General features: G+C 44.5%; 1 protein-coding gene and 1 long non-coding RNA gene across 2 annotated transcripts; both read right to left on the bottom strand.

Moving 5' to 3' along the window:
* Positions 1 to 574: 574 nt before the first annotated feature.
* Positions 575 to 2,756, bottom strand: TMSB4X (thymosin beta 4 X-linked). The gene is made up of 3 exons (XM_030934449.1): positions 2,641 to 2,756; positions 1,443 to 1,558; positions 575 to 1,027 (listed from the first exon to the last, which is right to left on the bottom strand). Exons 2-3 carry the CDS (start codon positions 1,540 to 1,542, stop codon positions 993 to 995), a joined length of 135 nt encoding a protein of 44 aa, XP_030790309.1. The 5' UTR covers positions 1,543 to 1,558; positions 2,641 to 2,756; the 3' UTR covers positions 575 to 992.
* Positions 2,757 to 2,940: 184 nt separating this feature from the next.
* Positions 2,941 to 25,304, bottom strand: LOC115898715. The gene is made up of 3 exons (XR_004058405.1): positions 25,208 to 25,304; positions 10,580 to 10,629; positions 2,941 to 3,251 (listed from the first exon to the last, which is right to left on the bottom strand). It is a non-coding gene; the product is annotated as an uncharacterized LOC115898715 (long non-coding RNA).

Here is a 25,304-nt window from a genome sequence, read left to right on the forward strand (position 1 = left end):
TCGAATAAGTGTCTTTTAAATCCAAAGATTATTCAAACTAAGAGGACTCAATAAATTTAAAATCATGTTCACTAATGGTTAACTGTATTCATTAAAGCAATTTTAAGTATTGAACTCTAATATAGAAACCGGCCATTAGAAAATGAGTAAGCAAAAGTCCTAAATTCCTTAACGCAGCTGCTAAAAATGTAATTTTTACTCGTCTATGTTAATACTAGCACTTGGTTAAATAACCAAGTTCAATTTGATGCCTGAAATAAGTCACTGTGCTGTAAATTATCACCTTCATTTTCTTGAGCACGTGCAATAAATGCAATGTCAGCTTATCAAAACCCATAACTGCAAATATATTTTTATTAAAGTTCTCATACAACTCATACTAGGAATTCAATCAGCCTGAGAAAATGATCACCTAGTATAGACAAGGTATTTTGCATACCTGGGTGAAACCCATTTCTATGCCATAAGGGAATTCATCCAGTCACCAGATGCTTGTCCCTCCCCAGTGGACCAAGAGGTAGGCCTCTTTGCAAAGGTTTCATCCACGATCCTTCCAGAGACCAGACACACCAGCTAAGTTTTTAAACTTTTTATTTGCATATTAAAAAAATTGTGCATTCCGATAATTAAAATCATTTGAACAAAAAAAAAAAAAAAATGGCACTCTGATTAAACTGCATTACAGCCTGCAGGACACCTTGGGCCAGCTTGGTTTTACTCTAGATTTCACTGTCGTCCCACCCCCACTTCTTCCACCCCACTTCTTCCTTCACCAACATGCAAGTTCTTTCCTTCCCTGCCAGCCAGATAGACAGATGGGAGAGGCAGGCGCGGCCTTCGTTGTCAGTAGTTCTTTGATGTGAAAGGGGCAGCACAGTCATTTAAACTTGATCCAACCTCTTTGCATCTTACAAAGTTAAACAGCTAAAAGAAGTAAAATAAGAAGGCAATGCTTGTGGAATGTACAGTGCATATTGGCGGCGCACGCCTCATTACGATTCGCCTGCTTGCTTCTCCTGTTCAATTGCTGTGACCAGAAAAAAAAAAAAAAAAAAATGGAGGGAGATGATTAAAGGATTCAGTACAGACTACTATAAAGGGCTTTCATTTAAAGCATCTTTTCAAATCAAACATTCTGCAAGGTATTCCATAATGGAATAAAATATGTATATTGAATATACTAAATAGAAGTACATTTTAACGGACAAACGTGTTTTTATATTAATATGGCATATTAAATATTCCATAACTAAATTACTAAAGCCCTTTGTTGGCTGCAAAACCATTTTTAATTAACCTTTGCAAGCCACATTCATCAGCTGTCGGCTCTTCCCCCGCACTCCCCCCTCCCGAATTCTTCCCGCGGCCCCTCCCAGCCTCCCGCCCTCCCACCGGCCGCTCCCACCCAGCCTTTCTAAAGATGGGGGTGGGTCGGAGCTTACTTTCTTTGGAAGGCAGTGGATTTTTCTCTTGCGTCTCTGTCTTCTTCAGTTTCGACTTATCGAATTTCTCGATCTCAGCCATATCGGGTTTGTCAGACATGGTTGCGGAGGAAAAGCTGCAGGGAACAAACCAAGAGCGAGCGTGAGGAAGAGCCACCCACCCCAGTGTCTCTGGGCTGGGAACTGCGCTTCTGCCCTGCGACCCGCAGCCTGAAAACCCTTCTCGCCCTCCTTCCGCTGCCGTTCCACACTCACGAGCTTCCTCTTTCTACAGAAAAAGGGGCGACACCCCCCGCGCCCCTCCTCCCCATATTTCAAAACGCTGGGGACCAAAGAGGGCGGATGCCTCTCAAAGCCGAATCTTGCAGAATAAAAGAAATTGACCAATGCGAATTGTTCATTACAGCGTTTAAAATTAAAGGCTGGCTAGGACAAGGAAATAGGAAAGCCACTTCCGAATTCAAGTGGGAAAAATCGGCAAGAATTCTTAAAATGGAACCCAGGTAGCAAAAGCGTTTCCTTTTTCTAGCCGCGGCCTCTCCGCAAAGGATGCGGGCCGGATCTGGCTTTCTCGTCCTCTCACAAAGGCGGCGGCCGCGGCTGGAGCTTCCGACCACCGCCCTACCCGCTTCCTCGCCCGCGCCACAATGCAGCCCCGCACACAAAGCGACTGCCGCGCGCCCCGAAGCCGGTCTTGCCTGCTCTCCTAGCAATTCGGCATCCCTGGCACACATGTCTCTGCAAGAAGGACTGTGAAAATGTCATAGCACAGCCCCACCGCGGCCAGGCTACACAGATGCAGCCCGCGCAGCCGTCCGAGGCTGGGAGGAGGCTCGGGGCTCGGGAGATGAACCTCAGAACAAAGGACCTGTCTGTTCTCCCCCATCTCAGCCTCCCAGGCAACGCACAATACCTTTGCGGGCGAACACCAAGAAATTTCTTAAGGTCCCCTCCGAGCAGCATGGCAAAACGCCAGTTTTTCGGTTTTGTTCTTAAATCATCGATTTTCCCACCCCATTACCCAGCATCTAGGGTGTTTCGCATCCCCCCAGCTCCCCAAAGCAGCCTTCCCCGGGAGAACCACTCCGGCTCGGCTTTAGGAAATGCCTTCACAGGGAAGCGGATGATGAAAGGGCGAGCACCGTGGGAAGGGGACTGAAGCAGGAAGGCAGAAGGAGGCAGGGGCCCTGGGGCTCACCGGAGCGAGGCGCACGAAAACGAGCGAAGTCTGGTCTGCGCAGTGGCCACCACCGAGTTGTCGGGCGGGGTGCGGCGGGCGCCGCTTTATGGGCGCTCCTATGTAAATGAGGTGATGTCACCCGCCGGCCCGCTTAACTCCTTCGCGCCGCGTCTCGGAACGGCATCCGGAGGCCTGCCAGGCTTTTGGGGAGCCCCACCCCCACCCGCGGTCCACTAGTGCACCCTAACCACAACATGGCGAAAAAAATAAATGAGCAAAGCACGCTCCAACACTTCCTTCGTAACACATTTTCACCTTTTACGTTTATTTCATTACGATGAATTTTTGCAACAGCAGCGCAAAAATTGCTCTTGGGGACCAGTGCATAATAACTAAGGGTCGGGGTGGCACCTAGGGTGACAGGCATTCTTTTATTGCGAAACTGCCTTTGTCTACTGTGGACATCTCCACACAAGGGCGCGGGGTCTCTCGCTGGACAGGCTGGCCGGCTGCAGGGGTACGATTCCTGTGACTCAGCTTTCAGACCAGTGGAGGGCATGCGCCCCACCCCGGGCCTCTTTGTCTTCCTCGCTGGCGTTCCTCTTGCCTTGGGTGGGACGTAAAGCACCCTTAAGTGATTTTAAAAGAGAAAGTTTCATCACTGTAACATCCATATTGTTTCATCAGCATAATTTTTGTGAGCACTCAACAGTAATATTTGCTGGGTGTAGGGTAATTTGTCTGGAGTTTATAGGGTAAAACACCTCCCTCTTAGCAAAATAAGTCAAGCTCAAGCTCTGCCATTGACTTTACTGCCTGGCAATGAGGAAGTTCTTTACCTTCCTCTTCCTTATTTTCATAAATTATAAAAGTGATGGCTAAGGAGGCCTGCGTTGAATTCCAAAGACGACAGTTACATTATCTCTAACGTCTTAAGGTGAAATTCAAAAATCAAATTATATTTTCAAGGGAGCGTTTCCAGCACTAGAACATCTCTGAAGTGCATCTGCATCTGGAAATATAAGAGATTCGGGTAGAGGGAAGCAGTTTTCAAAATGGCACCTGACTCTGTGAATACCAGTGACCCACTTGCTACTGAAAATTAGTTACAAATACCATGCCACGCGCCTGCAAATGGCGTGTGAAAGGAAAAAGACTCGCCGGTTATAAAGAGGCCTAGCTGTGATTATTTCTAAGAAACAAGGCAGTGTGCAAAATATTCCTTCTCCTTTTCCGTGGCCTGGGGAAATGTTTCTAGAAACCCCTTGCTAATCATTTTTATGGCACAGGCTTTTGTCTCGCTGGGGATTAGAGTCAACCTTATGTATAGACCCTTGAATGCCACTGCCAGCAGCTCCGACTTCCCCGTTTCTTCATCTACTTGACTTCCTTTTTCCTGGGGAGGAAGGAGGTGGGGGTGAGCAGGGGCAGGTGACCGTCTGGTTCCCTAGTTAATGCTCTGCTGGGTGGCTGCCTTCCTGGCCTCCGAATGGGGCACTGGACCTGTTCGTGCATGCACCGAATGTCACCTGTCTGGTATCAGTCCCCCCGCCCCTGTTCCATGTTGGGAGTCCACTTCATCGTTGAAACACAGAAAAGATCTTGCAGAGTGCCTTTAGCTGGCAGCTGCTGTTGTACCGACACCGTTTCCGCAGGTTCTGTGATTCCATTTCCCCTCACCCAGCTGCTGTCGAAAATCATTTCTTTCCTCCCAATGTCTCCTGATGACAAAGGAGTGCCACTACCTTCTCCTGGCTTCTTCTCCCAAGGGCCTTTCCTCAGAAAGAGTTAGGCCTCACTGAAGCAATTCTCCAAAGGAGATGGACGAATGCAAACTTGGAAATGTCTGGAGAAGTTTTCCAGTGCGGTAGCAAGCAGCCTTCCACTGTGCTGAGACACTGATAGAGGGCAGGTGGGAACAGCGAGGAAGAGAAAGAGATGACTGCTTAAAGGAAAAGAGTTCCCATGATTGGGATTGACCTGCAAACGGGTCAGGAGACAGAGAGAGACAGGAAAGGGAAGGGTGGCACAGATACAAGGAAATGCAAACCAAAGGAATATTCTTTAAAGCTGCATGACTGGCCATGTGAATGAATCTTTCTGTGCTGGAGTTTTCTCATCTGTAAAATGGGTTCATTGCAACATGGACCTCACAGGGTTGTTGGGAGGATTAAATTCTTCAGACAGTGCATGACAATTACTAAGCTCTTTCTATTGTTATTATTCATATTATTTAGGATGGAAGGTTGAGGAAAAATAATAAAATAATTGTCTTAGTGTTTAGAATTAAAATTTTTAGGTGTCTTGATATTATTTCTCCTATACAGACATTTATATATTATTATATATTATTTCTATATAATTAATATATATGAATATATATTATTTTCGCTTACAAAATATTGATAGAAGATCTTTTGGTAGTTCTATAGCAAATACAAAATGACGACTCCTGTCAGTTGATACTTTCTAAGAGTCAGGCATTGTAACAGAAGTTTTACATTTGTTTTTTCCTTTCTTCCCCACCGCCTTTCCATAAGAAGTTTCCAGATGGGGAAACTGAGGCTTAGAAAGCCATCATTGGGTTACATCAGCTGGTAGCCACTCTGTTGTATATGCCAAGAGCATACAAAAGTCCTCCCTGCATCCTCTTAATCTGTACCCGAGAATCACCAGGAAGAGTGTGAGGAGCTAGGCTGTTGTGCTTTCCACAGTGTCTGGTGGATAGTAGTTGCTCAATAACAGTTCTCCCACTGCACTGAATTGATTTTCTTTTCTTTTCTTTTTTTGAGACAGAGTATCCCTCTGTCACCCAGGCTGGAGTGCAGTGGTGCGATCTCGGCTCACTGCAACCTCCACCTCCCGGATTCAAGCCATTCTCTGCCTCAGCCTTCCATGAATTGATTTTCTTACATGAGGGAGGTACTTGAACTCAGGTGTTGAAACTGTGACTCTAATTGCCTCGCTTTCTTCTCCCCAGATAATTAAATCCATTTAGTCTTAATGTTCTAGATGTCAGAATGTTCCAGGATCATTCCTGCCCCAGGCAGTTACATTTATAAGTCTGTTAGTATGTGCCGGGCACAACTACCATTGAGGTAGGAGTTTTCGATACCAATTAAAAAGACAGAGGCATACAGGGGCAAAAGAACTGCCTACAACAGGTGCAGATGTTCCCAGTGAGACCCACCCGCCCCCCCCCCCCCCCAAAAAAAAGGCCTTGGGTGACTCCGGGTTGTATGGTGCACTCTGGCCTTGGGGCTCTCCAGTGAAAGATAAGTAGAGTCCACTTTGCCCCTGTCCTGTCTTCCTCATCTCATGGGCCACAGCGCCCCATAAAAATGTGCCAACATTGCCTACATTGAAAGGCGGTTGGTTCCCCTCCAACCCTGTGCCTGGTGGAACCCGGAAAAGGTGTCAGGGGATGCAGTTTTATTTTGCTTTCCAGGGCGGTCCTGCGATAGAGTCGTAGCTATTTCTAACCGTGGAGAAGTTGGCTAGAAGTCTGAATTCATGAAAATGAGTTATATTAGTTTGAACCTATTTAATTTTGTGCCAAGAACTTACCAGAAGAAGAGAAGAAGGAAGAGGAGGGAGGAACAGAAGAACAGGAACAAAGCTGAGCTCCCAACTCTTGCTTTCTCAAGCCCAGATCCCTTTGTCTGAGTTTCAGGGCCTCCTATCATCTGCCCCACCTGCCTGCACCCCACGTTCCCCTGTGGCCCCTGCAGTCTCCAACTTGTCTCCTTCAAAGCGGAACCCTCCTTCCACTGATTGGAATCTAAATCCCCTTAAAGACAGAGCCTAAGTACCCCCGTGAATAACAGGAAAAGGAAAAGAGAAAGGATATTTAGTAGACTAGCTATATCTTGTACCTTCAGTTATAAGCCCTTTTAAACAATATCTGATTTCGTTCTCACCCTATGGAGTGAGTAGTAATATCCCCATTTTACTACTAAAGAAATTGAGGCTCCGAGAATTAAGCAATTTGCTCTTAATCAAAAGCCCAGGTCTGTCTACCAAGTCTTTCCACTGAGGCCTATCTCTGCCTTTTCTTTAGTTGAAGTATCTTTCTCCAGGACTCCTACCCAGAACGGCCCCACATGGTGCAAAGAGAAGGGCGAGCAGGGGGTAGCAGGAAAGCAAAGAGGAGTTAAAGAACACCCTCGCTTGTGCTCAGTGCAGAGTGCCATGCTGCTAATTGTCCTGTTTGCTTTATTGATCCAATGGAAACTTTACAGCCAAAAGAAATGTAAAAGGGGATCGCATTCAACCCAGTTTCCCTTCTGTGGCTTGAATTTTCCTCTACAACATCCCCTCCAAGTGGTTACTCAGCCTCCACACAGCCAGGGAACAATACAGAAGCAAAGAATCTTCGAGTTAACGCAGGGGGCAATGAGTAGCTTAGCTTGGCAGGCACTTGCGTAAAATGAGAGAAAGTGACAGGAAATAACGCTGGGAGCCAGGCAGGGGCCAGGTTGTAGAATAATGATAGTAACAATCATGGCTGTAACCATAGCAGTAATAACAGCAAGTGCTTTCTGAGCGCTTTCCATATACTGGGGAGCTTTCCATGTAGTATTTCTTGAATCCTCACACAATCCTATGACAGTGGCACCGTTATTTTCCTCATTTTGCAGATGAGGGAATCCTAGAGGGATTAAATAACTTCCCCAAGAAAACACAATGCAAGCCAAAGATAGGATTTGAACTCAGACTGGCTGGCTCAGAAGCCGCCTCATTTAAACACTACTCTTCTCTAGAATCCTAACGCCTTTGAAAGACTTTGTTCCATATGCCAGATAAGGGTAAAGTTATATTCTGTTTCAATCAACTGTCTAGCTTTTTCATCATGTAGATGTTTTTTCTCTTTTTCTTTTTCTTTTCTTTTCTTTTTTTTTTTTTTTTTAACGAATCATGTTCTCTCTATGTTGCCCAGGCTGGTCTCAAGTTCCTGGGCTCAAGCAATCCTTCCACCTCGGCCTCCCAAAGTGCTGGGATTACAGGCGCGAGCCACTGCACCCAGCCTACATCATGAAGACATTTAAACACAGATATCGTAATAATGTTAAATACGGTGAAATTTTCCCTGCCCCAATTTTCAAATTATTTCATTACAGAAATTCAATCTGCTCTTTTTCCTCCTCCTGCATGGCCAAGGCACTGGAAATAAAGATAATTTGTATCCTGAACCATTGGTAGTTTTCCTCAGCTTTTCACTACTTCAATGTTTTTCTTTCTTTTTTTTTTCTTTTTTTTTTTGAGACGGAGTCTTGTTCTGTCACCAGGCTGGAGTGCAGTGGCACAATCTCAGCTTACTGCAACCTCCGCTTCCCGGGTTCAAGCGATTCCCTTGCCTCAGCCTCCTGAGTAGCTGGGATTACAGGTGCCCACCACCACTCCTGGCTAATTTTTTGTATTTTAGTAGAGACAGGGTTTCACCATGTTGGCCAGGATGGTCTTGATCTCCTGACCTCATGATCCACCCGCCTCAGACACCCAAAGTGCTGGGATTACAGGCGTGAGCTACCACGCCCAGCCTTACTTCAATATTTTTCTAAGAAGTCATTCATATTACAATGGCTAAAAAAAATTAGTAGGTTCAATAGCATATTGAAAGGGGAGGCATTACACACTCCCAATGGCTTTCTGTGTTAAAAATGACAAACCTTTGATTCCATTGTGAAGCAGAATTAGCCTTAGCAAATAACAAGTGTTTGTATATTTTAATGTGTTTTTTTCTGTGGGTGTCACAGTTTTATATAAAATATAGTTCCAAGATAATCAGCAGAAGGTGGTTAATAGCTTTATAGTGAGGAAAATGGAGTGTAGGTAATGGAGCACTGGCTCAAATCTGAGGGGAAAACCCACTTAGGCTAAGATCAACTTACTTGGCTGACCCTGACGATTTGGCCTCTCCAGGACTGGCTTCACAGGTGCACAGCTGTGCAGCTGCACTGGGCCTCACGCTTAGAAGTCCCTGGTGCTTGGCTTAATGTACTGCTGCTGCCATTTTGAAATTCTTACCCCACATTTCCATTTTGTACTGTGTCCCCGAAGTTCTGAAGCCAGTCCTGCTCTTTTTAGATTCTCATTCTCTGAGTGCCTCCAGTGCCGCTGTCTTTTCCTAGACCCTTACACACGTGGCTCTTTCTGTGCCTATAATGCCCTCTCAGGTCATGCCCACTAATACTTCTCAGGTGTGGAAACTCCCTGTTCTTTTTGAGTTGAGAAAGTGGTAGCAATTTAGAAAAAAAAATAACTTTTTATTAGGAAACTAGAGGAAAACAAATTTTAAACAGCAAAACAGTGGGCTTCTTAACAATACTATAAAGCTTAATCATAGGTTGATTTGACTGGCAGAGCTTAAGGGCCACAGCATCTTAGTTCCCTTATCCATTCCCAGCGCACCTGGGAGGAGGTGTGGATACCAGACCAAGGTTCTCGGACTGCTGGCACCAGTAGGGCTGGGGGCACCAATGCCAGAATTGGAATTCTTCATCCCTCCCTCAATTTTCTCTCCAGTTGAGGGACATTCTTGTTGACCCAGGGCCGGGCCACACTTGTGCACAGCAGACAATCCCAAGAAATCTTTGACCTTTATGAGAGAGAGGAAGGCTCCAACATCACCTCCAGCAGTTTCTTATTGGGGTTCCTGGACTGTTTTATCCTGACTTTGCAGCTAAGTGTGTCAGCTGTCCTGGAAGTTTTCCATGCTCCTCCTCTTTAACCCCTTCCTTTTGCTGGTGGATCAGTCTGAGTGTGCACACAGGATGCTCTGCCCTCTTTGCCACCTGCAATGCTTCAATCTGAGCCTTGGTGCCCTTGGAGCTGGTGTTTTGGAGCAGCCACCACCGTTTTCTAGGCCTCTGTGAGGTGCACACACCAGTTCTGTTCTCTTCCTTTCTGCCGGGTTATTTTTTTCCTGTCTGAGGGATGGCTGCAACTTTCAGCTTACTTGTGCCTCAGAATTGACTTGCATATACCAAGGTCAATGAAGGAGAATTGAAACTGACCCAATAGTCCCATAGATCCGTGGTCCCTAACCTTTTTGGCACCAGAGACCGGTTTCGTGGAAGACAATCTTTCCATGGACAAGGTCGGGAGGGTGCTGGTTTCAGGATGAAACTGTTCCACCTGAGATCATTAGGCATTAGCTTCTCATAAGGAGCGCACAACCTAGATCCCTCATATGTGCAGTTTGAAATAGGGTTGGCGATCCTATGAAAATCTAATGCCACCCTGATCTCACAGGAGGCATAGCTCAGGCGCTCATGCGGTAATGCTCAATCACAGGCCTCTCACTTCCTGCTGTGTGGCCTGGTTCCTAACTGCACAGCAGGGGGTTGGGGACCACCCCACCCCCTCATAGATCCTTTCTCAGAATTATGTCAATGCTTAAAATAAAAAACCTGGGATCACAAATGACAATTATATTTACATACAGTTACCAAAAGTTTTTAATAATTGTGATGTGGTAATATATGTGCTTCTTTATATGTTAAAGAACACAGTCTAGCAGTATAAATTCAGAATAGTGATCAGTGTTTGATATCTACACAACATTAACAGATTAAAAAAATATGTAATTTCTTTTGTTGATACAAGCACAGGAACTGCTAAGATTTCAGAGGTTTCTTGACTACATGAGTATTTGAAGAAACTGCTAACATTCAGTTAGACGTTAAAGAAAATAAAGATGGGTTTTTTCCTTCTAAGTTCCCTAAATTATCTCCAAAAATCTCTTGGATGTCCGTGGACCCCAAACTAAAGGAACGGTTTCTTAAACTAGAGAAAGTCACCAACAGCGTTTTTGAGAAAAAAATGGAAGTGATGGCGTGGCTACCAATGAATGTGATAAACCAATAACTAACTCTGCTTTTGAAATTTAATTTACCATTTACCTCTGAATATTCTCTGCTTGATCTAAATCTCACCATCTATACCAGCAGCTTACCTGAAAGGGTTTGGGCGCCAACTCAGAGAAAGCAACAAATTGGACAACAGCTGGGGGGGAAAAAAAAAGACCAGCTTATAGGTGTCACCTTACATTTTGGTGTTTAGTAATTCCTTATGTAATGCAACTCATTTATCTAGTGTTTGTGAACTTCATCAAAATATTCTCTCACCTTTTGTGTCATTTTATCCTTAAAGTACTTGTATGCAGATAAAGGGACTAGATATTGGTATCAATATTTCGCAGAGGATAGAATTCAGCACAGAGAAGTTAAGCCACCTGTTCAAGAGTATTCAGTTGGTTTGCAGAGTCAAGACCATAAACCAAAACTCCTTGTATTCAACTGTGGGCTCATAATCCTTTAGGCATAATTTTAGGTGCTAGATTTCATAGAATCCATACTTTAAGAGGAAGATTGTATATCTAAGATGAGAAGGAGCCAAATTCAGATTCAGTCATATATGAAACTCAGTCATCTCAGAGTGTGTATTTCACCTAAATATAGGATGGTTCACCAATACTGGAATTGTTCCCAGCGCTAACCAAATAATAATAGACCTGATTTTGTTTTGGTAGTGGCAGTGGTGGTGATGGTGGTGTATATTGTTAGTTTTTGTCATACAAGCATCCATTTCTCAGATTTGAAATTACACACGTGGCTTCCAAAGACCTAAATTTACTCATTCATGAAAATGGCTTCCTAGTCTTTTTTTTTGTTTTTGTTTTTACTACTTAAGGTCCTTGGCACAAAGAGTGAGCATACATTTGCACTTAAAATTTTCTATTTTTTCTATGTATACAAAGACAGGGACACAATTTTAGTTTGTGTCCAGGAGGAGGTATTTTAATGTCTGAATTTTATATTTTGTACTCTGTGGTTATGTTTGCAAACATGCCTTACTTTTTAGCTAGACCACTGTGTTTGGTTTTGTGTAATGAAGAATTTGGCTGGCCATTATCTTTAGTTCCCGAGATGTAGCTTCTAAATCCTAAGAATTTCCTGAGTGATTGGAGTGTCTTTGTTATTCATGGTGGACCCCTTGGACCAGACCTGATTGTTTATGATAATGAGGCAGCTCACACTGGACAGTTTATGCTAATGAGATGATTCAGAATAGGGGCTGGCCAGGCCAGAAAGATCAAATATGTGATTAGAGGGTTGGGGCTTTGAGCCATGAGATATAAGCCCAACCTTTGGAGGGGAAAAGGGGAGCTGGAGAATGAACCATGTGACCAGTGATTCCATCAATCATGTCTGTATGAGGCCTCATTAGGCCTCAATAAAAATCTCAGTATACCAAAGCTCAAGTGAGCCTCCTTGACTGACATTACTCCTTGAGTATTGTCACACTTTCAGGCTGGGAGGATAACAGATCCTTAAGGATGACAGAAGCATTGCACTTGGAACCGTGACAGACGTCGCCCTGTGCATTTCTCCTTTGGGCTGGTTCTGCTCTGTATCCTTTCACCGTAATAAAACTGTAAGTATAGCACTTCCCTGAGTTCTGTGAATTGTTCTAGCAAATTATTGAGCCTGAGGGTGGTCACGGGAATCCCTAAATTTTTAGCCAGTTGGTTGGAAGAGTGAGTGACCCTGGGGACCTTTTAACTGCAGACTAGTGGAGAATTTAACTATGAAGTTTGGCTTAACTCTGGGTAGATTTACAGAAGGACAAAATGAGAAAAAGCTTGTACTCTCATTTATTAAACCAGTGCCAGGTGTATCATCTAATTTAATCCTCAGTTAAAACCCTTCAAGCCAAGTCCTTCTATTTTTGGTTTTGCTGGAAGGAAACTGAAGCTCAGGAATCACAAAGCTAAATTGAGATTTGAATGCAAACTCCAAAACCCAGAATAAACACTTTTGTTGAAAGACACAATTTAAAAATTTGGTTAAAAGATCTCGACTGGGCCGGGTGCAGTGGCTTACACCTGTAATCCCAGCACTTTGGGAGGCCAAGGCGGTGGATCACCTCAGGCCAGGAGTTCGAGACCAGCCTGGCCAATATGGCAAAACCCTGTCTCTACTAAAAATACAAAAAGTAGCTGGGCGAGGTGGCAGGCGCCTGTAATCCCAGCTACTGGGAGACTGAGGGAGGAGAGAATCACTTGAACCTGGGAGGCAGAGGTTGCAGTGAGCCGAGATTGTACCATTGCACTCTAGTCTGGGAGACAAGAGCAAAGCTCCGTCTCAAAAAAACTAAAAAACAAAAAAAGATCTTGACTGATCATGCTTATTTTTATAGAAATCATTTTAATATGCAACTACATTGATCTCCCATGCTTAATTTTTGCAATAGTCTTTATTTGTTCAACCAATTTTTATTGAGTTACTACTGTGTGGCAGGCATTGTTGTAGGAGCCAAGGATATCTCAATAAACAAAACTTCTGCCCTTAAGGAGTTTACTTTCTAGCAGGCCAGAAAGAGAGAATACATATTTTTAAAAATAAGTAGTGTGCATAGTATACTAGAAGATGACCATGGAAAATGAGAGTAGGGTAAGGGAAATGAACAGGGAGTGTGTAGGAGGGGTGGGTCCAGGTAAGCCATCAGAGGCAAGACTTCAAGGGAAAGAGGAAGTGAGCCATGCAGATGCCTGGGGGAGGTGCTCCAGGGAGAGGTCACAGCCAACTCCAAGGCCCTGAACAGGGACCATGACCACACACGAAAGCCAGCATGGCTGAAGCAGGAGAGCAGCAGTGTTCCCTGGAGTTGTACAACATGAGGCCAAATAAGTCAAATCACCTTATGGGAGTGTGGGATGGGTGGTGCCAAACATGACGAACTTCCCAGGCCATTTTAAGAACTTTGACCCTCCTTTTTTGCATGGGTTAGGAAGCCACTGGCAGTTTGCCGTCAGAAGTCCCATGACCTGATTCAGGTTTGAAAGGGACCATGGCCACTCTGGCTGCTGGGTTGAGACTAGACTAGGAGCAGGGAGGCTGCTTTAAAGGCCATTGCAACAATTCAGGTGGAGGACATACCAGGATGGGACAGTGGAGTGGTGATGAGTGGACAGATGCTGGATGTATTCTGAAGGTAGAGCCAATAGGATTTGATGATCAACAGGGTGTGGAGGGGGAGAGAAAGCGAGGAGTCCAGGCTGATGCAAAGATTTTGGTCTGAGCAACTGGAAGGATGGAGTGGCCATCCACTGAAGTGGAGAGACTTAACTGGGTAGGGGATGGGGAGGCGTGGTGTGCTCAGGTTTTAGGATAGATGATCGGGAGCTGGGATGGGATGTAGGACATTTGATTTGCCTAGTAGAGTCCAAGTGGACATGTCAGGAGGCATTTTAATAAATTTTTTTTTACTTTCTTCCTTCCTCCCAGTATTCCTGCCTTCTCTACTGAAGGCAGAGAGGATACATACATATAGATTATGGCCTTCACTTCCAATGAGAACAAGAGCCATTGGGAATTGGCTTTGCTGTGAGTCATTGCTTGGCACCTACTGGGTACTTTGTGCAAGCATGTTAAATGAAAGAGATTTAAATTTTGTACTAAGAGAAACTTGAAAAACAAAACAAAACAAAATAAATGATCATTCTGTGTACAAGAATGCTAAAACTGCCAGCAGAGGGAGAGTGTTTTGTCATTTGTTTTTGGTTTTACATTTCTGCAACGTTAATGTTTCACTTCCTTTATTAATTAGGACTTATTTACTATTTAGTTTGTAACATGCACCATGGTTGCAGTTACTAGAATGTTTAAAATTTTTCACTTTAGAATAATTTCAAACTTACAGAAAAGCTGCAAAAAGACAGTAAAGAACTCTGGTATACCCTTAACCCAGATTCACCAGTTGTTAATAATTGACCATACTTGCTTTATCAATATTCATCTATCTATCTATCTATCTATCTATCTATCTATCTATCTATCTTTCTATCTACCTATCTTTCTTTCTATCTATCTACTTACTTATTTTTTTCTAGACCATGTGAGAATAAGTTGTGAATATGACACCTTTTTACCCACAAATACTAGGTATGCATTTTCTAAGAATAAGGTCATTCTCCAACATAGCCACAGTACAATTGTCAGTACCAGGAAATGTCACATTGCTACAAGACTATTATCTGATCTGCAGACCTTATTCAAATTTTGTCTTTTAGCCCAATAACATTCTTATAACAGTTTTTTCCAGTTCATGTTCCAATCCAGGATCATGCATGGCATGTAATTGACGTGCCCCACTAGTGTCTTTTAATTTAGAACTTTCTCAGCCTGTCTGTATTCCATGACACTATTCTTGAAGAAGACTGGCCGTTCATTTTGTGGAATTTCCCTTGATTTAGGTTTGACTGATGTTTCCTCAGGAGTAGATTTGGGCTTGCCTTTTTGGCAGGAATGCTACTTGAGGGACACTGTGAGCTTCTTGGTGTCTCACAGCAGGGGGCCCATGAAGTTAGTATGTTCTGTTATTGGGATGTTAACTTGGATCAATTGATTAATGTTACTACCCAGTTACCACCCAGGTTTCTCCACTGCAAAACTAGTATTTTTTGAGATGTGTTGTTTAATGTGTCTCGGTTCCCTGCATGGTGTGGATATTTCAGCTGTCTTCACAAAAGCCTTAACTCAGTTATGGTGGGATGAATCATAGCCTTGATGAGGGTGAATTACTCTCCTCACCATGCACAACCCCAAGGGAGATTCTGTGTGGTATTGAAGGACCCAGAAACAATGTCAGCACTTATGCCTACTCACAGGTAACTTACCTGTCATCTGAGCAACATGACAGTATACACAGTGCACCCTGCTTCCAAAGGAGAAAATTTTTAAAAAATAAAACATGGCAAAAATCATTCAGAAAATGGCATTTGTTTCTCACAAAGGAGATTCACAATAACTTCCCACTCCCCGCCCCACCCCAAGAGGATCTTTCCTTGTTAAACACTAGTGAATGGGGTTGTTGATGACCTCTACAAAGGAGATTAAAAAACAATGGGGGAGGGGGTTGGGCGAGGTTGTTCACACCTGTAATCCCAGCACTTTGGGAGGCTAAGGCAGGAGGATCACTTGAGCCCAGGAGTTCAAGACCAGCCTGGGCAACATGGAAAAATCCTGTCTCTACAAAAAATACAAAAATTAGCTGGGCATTTTAGTACATGCCTGTAGTCCCAGCTACTTGGGAAGCTGAGATGGAAGGATGGCTTGAGCACGTGAGGTCAAGGCTGCAGTGAGCTGTAGCCTTGGCACCACTGCACTCCAGCGTGGGTGACAGAGCAGGACCCTGTTGAAAGAAGGAAGGAAGGAAGAAAGGAAGGAAGGAAGGAAGGAAGGAAGGAAGGAAGGAAGGAAGGAAGGAAAGGAAGGAAGGAAGGAAGGAAGGAAGGGAGAGAGAGAGAAAGAAGGAAGGAAGGAAGGAAGGAAAGAAAGAAAAGAGAGAGAAGAAAGAAAGAAAGAGAAAGAAAGAAAGAAAGAAAGAAAGAAAGAAAGAAAGAAAGAAAGAAAGAAAGAAAGAAAGAAAGAAAACAGTGTCTGATGGCTCAACCTGCTTGCCAAGCATGGCAGGATCTAATTGTGTCTCAGAGAGTTGGAGATGCCCTTCCACCACACCCTACTGCAGTGTTTATAGGCCCAAAGGGTCTTCAACTAGCCTGGCACCCACTAGGTGTTTGACAGATTACCCTCTGTTAGTTGAGGTGACTACTTTCCTCCTATCCCACTGGGGAAAGTGGCCTGAGCACTTTAGGGGATCCCTGGACAAGAAGAACAACCACAAGGATCATTTATCGAGTGCTTGCCAGAGCCAGGCACTGCCCTAAGCGCCTCTTCATTCTCCCAGTGACATTGTGGGGTAGGTAGAGTGAACACCCCATTTTACAGAGAAAGAAACTGGAGCTCAGAGAAGTGCCATGGCCAAGGTTGCTCAGCTAGTAAGACCAATCATTGAATGTGACAGTTTTAAGTTTTATTTTTCAGCATTTTATTTACATTTTCTACCCTCAAGCAGGGGGCAGCAGTGAGGAGATGGTGAGATCTCAGATGCTGCAGAAACGGTTAAATTGGCCGTTGACTAGGTCAATCAAAAAGTATATATGTATCCCTGTGTATGTATATATACATATATATGTACACACAAACATACATATATACACTATATACATATACAGTATAAGACTATATATATACACACACATCTATATACATACACAGTATAAGACTATGTGTGTATGTGCATATATGTGTGTGTATACACACACACACACATAGTCATGTACTGCATAATGACATATCAGTGATCCCATAAAATAATACTGTGTTTTTTGCCGTACCTTTTCTAATTTTAGACACACAAATACTTAGCATTGTGTTACAGCTGCCTACAGTATTTAATGCAGTCACATGCTGTACAGGTTTGGCGCCTAGGAACAATGGGCTGTACCATATAACCTAGGTATGTAGTAGGCTGTACCATCTAGGTTTGTGTAAGTACACTCTGTGACCTTTGCACAATGAGGAAATCGCCTAGAACATATCCCCATTGTTAAGCGATGCATGACTATATGTAAACATATATATATATATATATATATATATATATATTGTTTGTTTGTTTGGATGAGAAACACACTAACATTTGTAGTGATAAACATTTTTTATTGCTTTATTGCACCCTCTCAGTAAACCCCATGAATTTAGTCTAAGGATGCTCATTTTACAGATGGATAAACCGAGGCTCCAGAGATCACAGTTGGCAAGTGGCTGAGCTGGGACGGTATCCAGCTCTATCTGGTTCCAAAGTCTGGTCTCTAAGGCCCTCCTCACCGAGCCAAGAACAACATGAGAAGATGCCCCTGTATGGTAGGCTTTCAAATGCAAATCAAACAATGAGGACCTCTCTGCTCCTTTCAGACTGACAAAAATGAAAAGGTTGAGTAATGGCTCCAGTTGGCCAGAATGCAGGGAAAGGAAAGTGAAAGCTCTTATATGCTCTTGTTGGAAGGGTCAATTCGTAGGGACTTTTCAGAGGCACCGGTGGCTGTCACAATTAAAACAGCATTTCCAATTGAACCCAGCATTTCTAGTTTAAGTCCAGTGACAGCACTCTTATTCTACAGCCATACTAACACACTTACATATACATATACATACACATGCACAAACGTCTAGATCTTTCCCCCATAGCACTGTAGATAAGAGCAAAAGCTACAATCAACCTAAGTGTATATTGATTGGGAGATTAATTAAATACATGATAGAGTACCCAAACAATGGAAAACTATGCAGCTGTTAGAAAAAGATTGAGGCAGATTTGTTCATGATATGCTGTGGAAGGATGTCCAAACAATGCTCTTTTTTTTTCCTCGCTCTGTCACCCAGGCTGGAGTGCAGTGGCATGATCTCGGCTCACTGCAACCTCCGCCTCCCGGGTTCAAACAATTTTCCTGCCTCAGCCTCCCGAGTAGCTGGGATTACAGGCACCCACCACCACATCAGGCTACCTTTTGTATTTAGTAGAGGTGGGGTTCACCATGTTGGCCAGGCTGGTCTCCAACTCCTGACCTCGTGATCCACCCACCTTGGCCTCCCAAAGTGCTGGGATTACAGGCGTGAGCCACCGCGCCCAGCCAGAATACTCTTAAGTGGAAAATAAAGAGCCTCATAAATAGTGTCTGATCCCTTCTGTGTTAAAAAAAAAAAAAAGTGAGGTGTAGAGAGACCATTTCCAGAAGGGAATTTTAAGAGCTTACCTCTGGGAAAAGGAAATGGAGAATCCTCTACCATTTACATTTTTACCAGAAGCATGCATTACTTTTATATTTTAAATATTTAAAGTATTATTGATGTTTTACTTTCATCTTTTATACATTTAACATTTTTGTGTGTGTATTTTCTTGTTCAAGAAACTTGTCACAGAATCAACAACAGGCAGTTGAGTATGCCTTTGAAAGAAACAGAATGTGACCCTGGGCTTGGGGTTTCTTTAGTAAGAAAACACCTTTGAAAGGAAGTGAAACGCACCACCAAGCACCAAGACAGAGGGAGGGGGACTTCCTGCTTATCTGCAAGGGAAGGAACTTGTGTTCTTAAAGGGGCAGGAGAAAAGTTATTTTCAAGTCGACTGTTGTCATAACCCTAGATCAAGCTAACTGCAGACCAGTCTGCAGTAGGCCCCGTTCTAGAATGCAAGTGTAGTCAGCCAGCCCACCATAGGCCCAGTTGAGAATTATCCTCACTTACAGTGGCTGTGCTTTGGATGTTTTCCTTGTAGAATGTGACCACAACATTACATTTTGGTGAAGTGAATCATATTTTCAGTGAGGTAGGGAAGTTGCTCGTAGGATCATATAGTGATATGTACGTGCACCTGAAAATTCATGTATGGTGTTTCTCTAAGTAGAAGCACGTGTGGCCAGATTGAACCACTATAAAAGTGTACATTTGTACAGGTACTTGGTTTCTTGATTTTGCCATTATTTTGCATCTACTAGCTCACCCTTGCCTCCCAAAAGCCCTGTGAGGGTATGAGAGGGCAGCTGGCATCCCATCCATAAGTGAAGACATGAAACACACAGTAAGGGACTTCCCCAGGGTCTCTGAGCCCCTAGCAAGACCAGAAAGGGTCCTCAAGCCCAGCAGGTTGGCTTCTGGCCTGGTGCCCCGGCAGGGGAGGAGCTGTGGTTTCCTGTGGTTTCATCATCCGTCTGTCTGACCGTTTATGTGGAAGTAACTTTCCACTAGCTTCTCCTAGGCCTCCCTCAAGAGTGAAGTGCCAATGGGGCCCTGAAAGGGGGCTCTGCGAGGGAGGATCCACGTGGGTAGTGGTCGGGGGACGCTTGGGAAAACAGGCGAGACTGGTGAGGGCAGGGGTGACATCCTACCTCCCCTCTCAGCCTCTCATCTGTGCCCACACTCGCCTGCCTTGTGTGACTTTAGAACATGGGAGGCGTCTGCCAACTGCCCGATTCCTACTAGTTATTGGATAATCACTTCCACAAAAGCAGAGCAGAAAAGCCTCACACACCGCCACGCGCCTGCTCTACTTTCACCGAGGTGACTGCCACTAGTGGCATGGCTTCTGCTGCCCCTGGTGCAGGAGGATTGGATGGGCTTGACCCTGGCTTGTGGTTCCCTGAGAGGGCCACGCAGGGCTCAGGGAGATAACAGGGGACATCTGTGTTCTCTCCCGCTTCCCGCCATCACACCCTGCGGGAGGGTTGCCAGATTTAGCCAATAAAAATGGAAGATGCCCTCAAATTTAAATGGGAATTTCAGATAAATAACAAGTAGCTTTTTAGTATGAATATGTCCCATGCAATATTTGAGACCATATAAATTATTTTATTTCTGTGAAATTCCAATTTAACTGGGCATCCTGTATTTTATCTGACAAGACTACCCTGAGGGGTCAAACTTAGGCCCTCTCACAGGCACATTACTACTTTAGCTGTCTCTCTCTCTCTTTTTTTTTTCTTTTTTTGAGACGGAGTCTCACTCTGTTGCCCAGGCTGGAGTACAGTGGCGTGATCTCAGCACACTGCAACTGCCGCCTCCCAGGTTCAAGCGATTCTCGTGCCTCAGCCTCCCGAGTAGCTGGGATTACAGGTGCACACCACCACGCCCAGCCAATTTTTGTATTTTTAGTAGAGACGGGGTTTCACCATTTGGCATGGTTGATTTCGAACTCCTGACCTCAAGTCATCAGCCCACCTCAGCTTCCCAAAGTGCTGGGATTACAGGCGGGAGCCACTGCGACCGGCCTCTTTATCCAAATTCTCCCAAACATAGACACACACACACACACACACACACACACACACACACACACACACACCCTAAGCAGGTCTCAGGCCTCTAAGTTCTCCTCTTAGGGGCTCCTATCAGCCCTGCCCCAGCTGGGTCCTCTGCCCTAGGGGAGAGAGAATGGGAGGGGTGAGGAGGGGGTGAGGGGAAGTAAGGGAGACAGAGGAAGAAGAAAGTTTCAGAAGAGAGTAGCCTAGGCAGAGGTGGCTGAGAGCTCAACCCAGTGGAGATGTGGACTCTAAGAAAAGATGGAGCCACCAACGTGATAAAGTGGCCTGCAAGGCTCGGAGCTGGCCCGCCCAGCAAGAAGCCCATGTTTAGTCAAGGTGGGGCCTGTGTTCACTCAAGGTGGGTGTGTGGTTCAGACAAGCAAGCAAAAGCAAGCCTCCCTCTGAACTCCCTGAGGCCCTGCGGGGCCTTGCTAGGGGACCCTCCCCTGTGGAGGCTGGCTTCAGCCCTGTCTTCTCCCTGTGGCCACCCAAAAGCAGGATTCAGAGCCAGGAGCAATGTGGAGCCAGCTCCTGGGGATGCAGAAAGTGCCAGTACTCCCACCCTCCGTATTCCTCAAGGTCTCATTCTGCAGAGAATTCCCGAGAACTCACTAAGTGCTAACACGATGTTTTGGACTCTTTACGATCAACCTGACTGAGGTTTAATTGACGTAAAATTCATCTTGAATGTACCTCTCTGAGTGTTAGACAACCATGTGCACACGCATAACCACCCTCCCCATCATGATTCAGATCACCAACACCCTGGAAAGTTTCCCATCAGTCATTGTGGAGACTTCAATGGTGGCGCACTGTGTGAAGCTTCTTTGCCACCCTGAGGCAAAATGCAGTCCTCACCCCGCCAACCCCGCCTTGGAAGGTCTTCTGCAGTGACATTTGTCCCACTTGCTGCCACTTGTGTGTTCTCTTTTTATTTTTATTTATTTAGAGATGGAGTCTCTCTCTGTTGCCCAGGCTGGAGTGCAGTGGCACAATCCCAGCTCACTGCAACCCCTCCCTCCTGGGTTCAAGTGATTCTCTACCTCAGCCTCCCGAGTAGCTGGGACTACAGGACCACACCCGGCTAATTTTTGTAGTTTTAGTGGTAACAGGGTTTCACCATGTTGGCCATGCTGGTCTCGAACTCCTGATCTCTGGTGATCCACCTGCCTCGGCCTCCCAAAGTGCTGGGATTACAGGTGTGAGCCACTGTGTCTAGCCCCACTTGTGTGTTCTCTGTCTTCTCTCCCCATCAGGCTGGATCTCCTCAGTGGTTGGCCTGTGTCCTATTTCTCTCTCTATCTCCAGAGCATAGCAACGACGGCCCTCTGTAAATGATACTCGTTCAGTGGTGAGAACCATATGGGGCAGCAGGATTCAATGCCTGAATCATGAAAATTGGGGAGATTGTTATTAATCTGGAGAGTTCCTCTTCATTTGTTTTTTTTTTTTTTTAAGACAGGGTCTTGCTCTGTTGCCCAGGCTGGAGCACAGTGGTGTGATCATAGCTCACTGTAGCCTCGACCTCCTAGGCTCAAGCAATCTTCCCACCTCAGCCTCCTGAGTAGCTGGGATCACAGGCACACACCATCATGCCTGGCTAATTTTTTAATTTTTTCTAGGGACAAGGTCTCACTATGTTGCCCAGGCTAGACCTGAACTCTTGGGCTCAAGCAGTTCTCCCACTTTGGCCTCCCAAAATACTGGGATTACAGGCGTGAGCCACGGCTCCGGGCCAAGACAGCTCCTCTTCGAAAACAAGTGCTGATGTGGGCGTCAGCTTCCCCTCCCTCATGAACTTGTTCAACTCAGGTTTTTTCCACTATTCTGTTAGAGACCCTGTTTATTACTAGCCCATAGGAGAGGAAGAGCCTTTCAACCCTTCTGTCTAGGCCTCTAGGGTGGTCATAAGGCTTGACCCAACCTCGTGACTGTGGTGTCAGTGGATGGTACCTTCATTCTTCATTGGAAAAGAAAGAATACATAACAATGATAGTAATATGAGAATTACATAGATGTTTCTGATCTTAAATGTCATTCAATAATCATTGTAGAAAATCTGGAGATTATGATAATATCTGACATTTATGGCCTGCTTTGCTGCATGCCGAAGACTACTCTAAGCATTTCTCATTTAAACTTCAGAACAAGGTAATGCAGTGTGATTTGCAGTTACAGAAGAGAACCAGGGACCTAACTTGCCGAAAGTCACATTGTTGGGAAGTGGGAGGTAGGATTTGAATCCAGTGTAGGCACCAAGAGAAAACCTCCCCTTAGCCCTCTGAAGGTTTACTGAAAAATCAACTCAAAAAAGGCAGATTAATAGACTGGGCACACTGGGTATAATCTGAGCACTTTGGGAGGCTGAGGCTGGAGAATCGCTTGAGGCCAGAGGATCACATGGGTCCAGGAGTTCGAGACCAGCCTGGGCAACATAACGAGACCACCGTCTCTAGGAAAACAGTTTAAAAATACTAGGTGTGGTGGTACACGCCTAACAACAGGTGTTGGAGAGGATGTGGAGAAATAGGAACACTTTTACACTGTTGGTGGGATTGTAAACTAGTTCAACCATTATGGAAAAGAGTATGGCAATTCCTCAAGGATCTAGAACTAGATGTACCATATGACCCAGCCATCCCACTACTGGGTATATACCCAAAGGATTATAAATTAGTCTACTACAAAGACACATGTACACGTATGTTTATTGCGGCACTATTCACAATAGCAAAGACTTGGAATCAACCCAAATGTCCATCTGTGACAGACTGGATTAAGAAAATGTGGCACATATACACCATGGAATACTATGCAGCCATAAAAAAGGATGAGTTTGCGTCCTTTGTAGGGACATGGATGCAGCTGGAAACCATCATTCTTAGCAAACTATCACAAGAAGAGAAAACCAAACACCACATGTTCTCACTCATAGGTGGGAACTGAACAATGAGATCACTTGGACTCGGGAAGGGGAACATCACACACTGGGGTCTATCATGGGGAGTGGGGAGGGGGGAGGAGGGAGGGATTGCATTGGGGAGTTATACATGATATAAATGATGAATTGATGGGTGCTGACGAGTTGATGGGTGCAGCACACCAACATGGCATAAGTATACATATGTAACAAACCTGCACGTTATGCACATGTACCCTAGAATTTAAAGTATAATAAAAAAAAAAAAAAAAAAAAAAAAAAAAAAAAATAAATAAATAAATAAATAAATAAAAATAAACAAAAAAAAAAAAAAAAAAAAAAAAATTCAGGTGTGGTGGTACATGCCTGTCATCTCAGCTACTCAGGAGGCTGAGGTGGGAGAGTTGCTTGAGCCCAGGAGTTCAAGGTTATAGTGAGCTATGATCGTGTAAACAACAGTTAAGACCCTGTCAAAAACAAAACAAAACAAAACAAAACAAAAAAAACCCTGCCACTGAACCCCAGTCTAAGTGACAGAGTGAGACTTTGGCTCTAAAACAAAATAAAATAAAGAACCACATATGCAACAGCCTAGTAGTCATTTCTTCTTAGATATCGCACAGGCCCCATATATTCAGTATATCCAACACACTGATAGCTAACCTCTTGACTCTGCTGAGAGAGAACATTAAAAAATATATAATAGGCCAGGCATGGTGGCTCATGCCTGTAATCCCAGCACTTTGGGAGGCCGAGGCAGGCGGATCACAAGGTCAGGAGTTCGAGACCAGCCTGGCCAACATGGTGAAACCCTGTCTCTACTAAAAATACAAAAATTAGTGGGGTGTGGTGGCATGCACCTGTAATCTCAGCTTCTCGGGAGGCTGAGGTAGGAGAATTGCTTGAATCCGGGAGGCAGAGGTTGCAGTGAGCTGAGATCACACCACTGCACTCCAGCCTGGGCAACACAGCAAGACTCTGCCTCAAAAAAATTAATAATAATAATAAATTAAAAGGCATATTAATTGGAGAAAAGGCATACAAATTTATTGTGCACATGGAGGAGAACCATACAGTGATTACCAGTTCCCACAGTGGGGTACAGAGGCCTTGAGGTTACAGAAAGACTGAGGGCTTGAATCTTGGCAAAAAGATTATGGCACGGGGAGAAGAGGAGGCCTGGCTGGCAAAGGCGTTCTTGTTACATAGGAGAAATCTCAGAGGTAGCAGCTTTCAGACAGAATAGATGGTAAATGTTTCTTTCAGACCTTTAAAGGTATCAGACTCTCAGTCCGTTTTTCCTAGATATGGACAAGAGAGAGCCTCAGAGAAAGCCTGGCTGCATCAATGTAGTTCTTCTCTGCAGATGCAAATCTTCGCCACATGAGACAGCTTTGCAGGGCTGCTTCTGTTTGCAGGCCCTCTGAACGGCCATCTCAAAATATGTCAAAGAAATATATTGTGGGGTAAAATATGTTGATTCCTTCACAGGGCTTGAGGTGCCCCACTCCCAAGTTTGAGAGAAGAATCTGGGAGAGGTTTGGGAGACTTTTTTCTTTCTGGTTTTAATTGCACTGTTTCCTCCAGAGTTTATAGTTATTATTATTACCGTGTGATCTAATTATGTGCGAGCAACATAATCACAGAACTGATTATGCCTCTGAAAATTGGAAGGGAATATTTTGGGGGAAAAACCCAAATTGAGAAATGACTGAGTTTATAGCCAGTAACAGCTGCTGTTTTTAAGAAGTTAAATCGATTTCTTTTGCTCAAAGAGTTTCTACTTCCTGAAGAGATGTACCCTGTTTTCTATGTGTGCAAAGGCAGTCTGTACGTGATGACATGCCATACGGGCCTGATGGCGCCCAAACAAAAGGCCAGGTCAGCATGCATCAGAAGCTTTTCCTTTTCTCCAGTTTCCTGTTTCCAGATCGTATTCCAAAGTTATAATTTTTACTTACCTTGAAGTCCTTCACTTTTCCCTGTTTCCTTTCTCCACTTCCTGAGCCTCTCACTATGAGATCCCTAGAGTGTGATCGTAATGGCCTCCTCTAGCGG

Source organism: Rhinopithecus roxellana, chromosome 7 (genome assembly GCF_007565055.1).
Source record: "Rhinopithecus roxellana isolate Shanxi Qingling chromosome 7, ASM756505v1, whole genome shotgun sequence".
NCBI classification, from domain to species: domain Eukaryota; kingdom Metazoa; phylum Chordata; class Mammalia; order Primates; family Cercopithecidae; genus Rhinopithecus; species Rhinopithecus roxellana.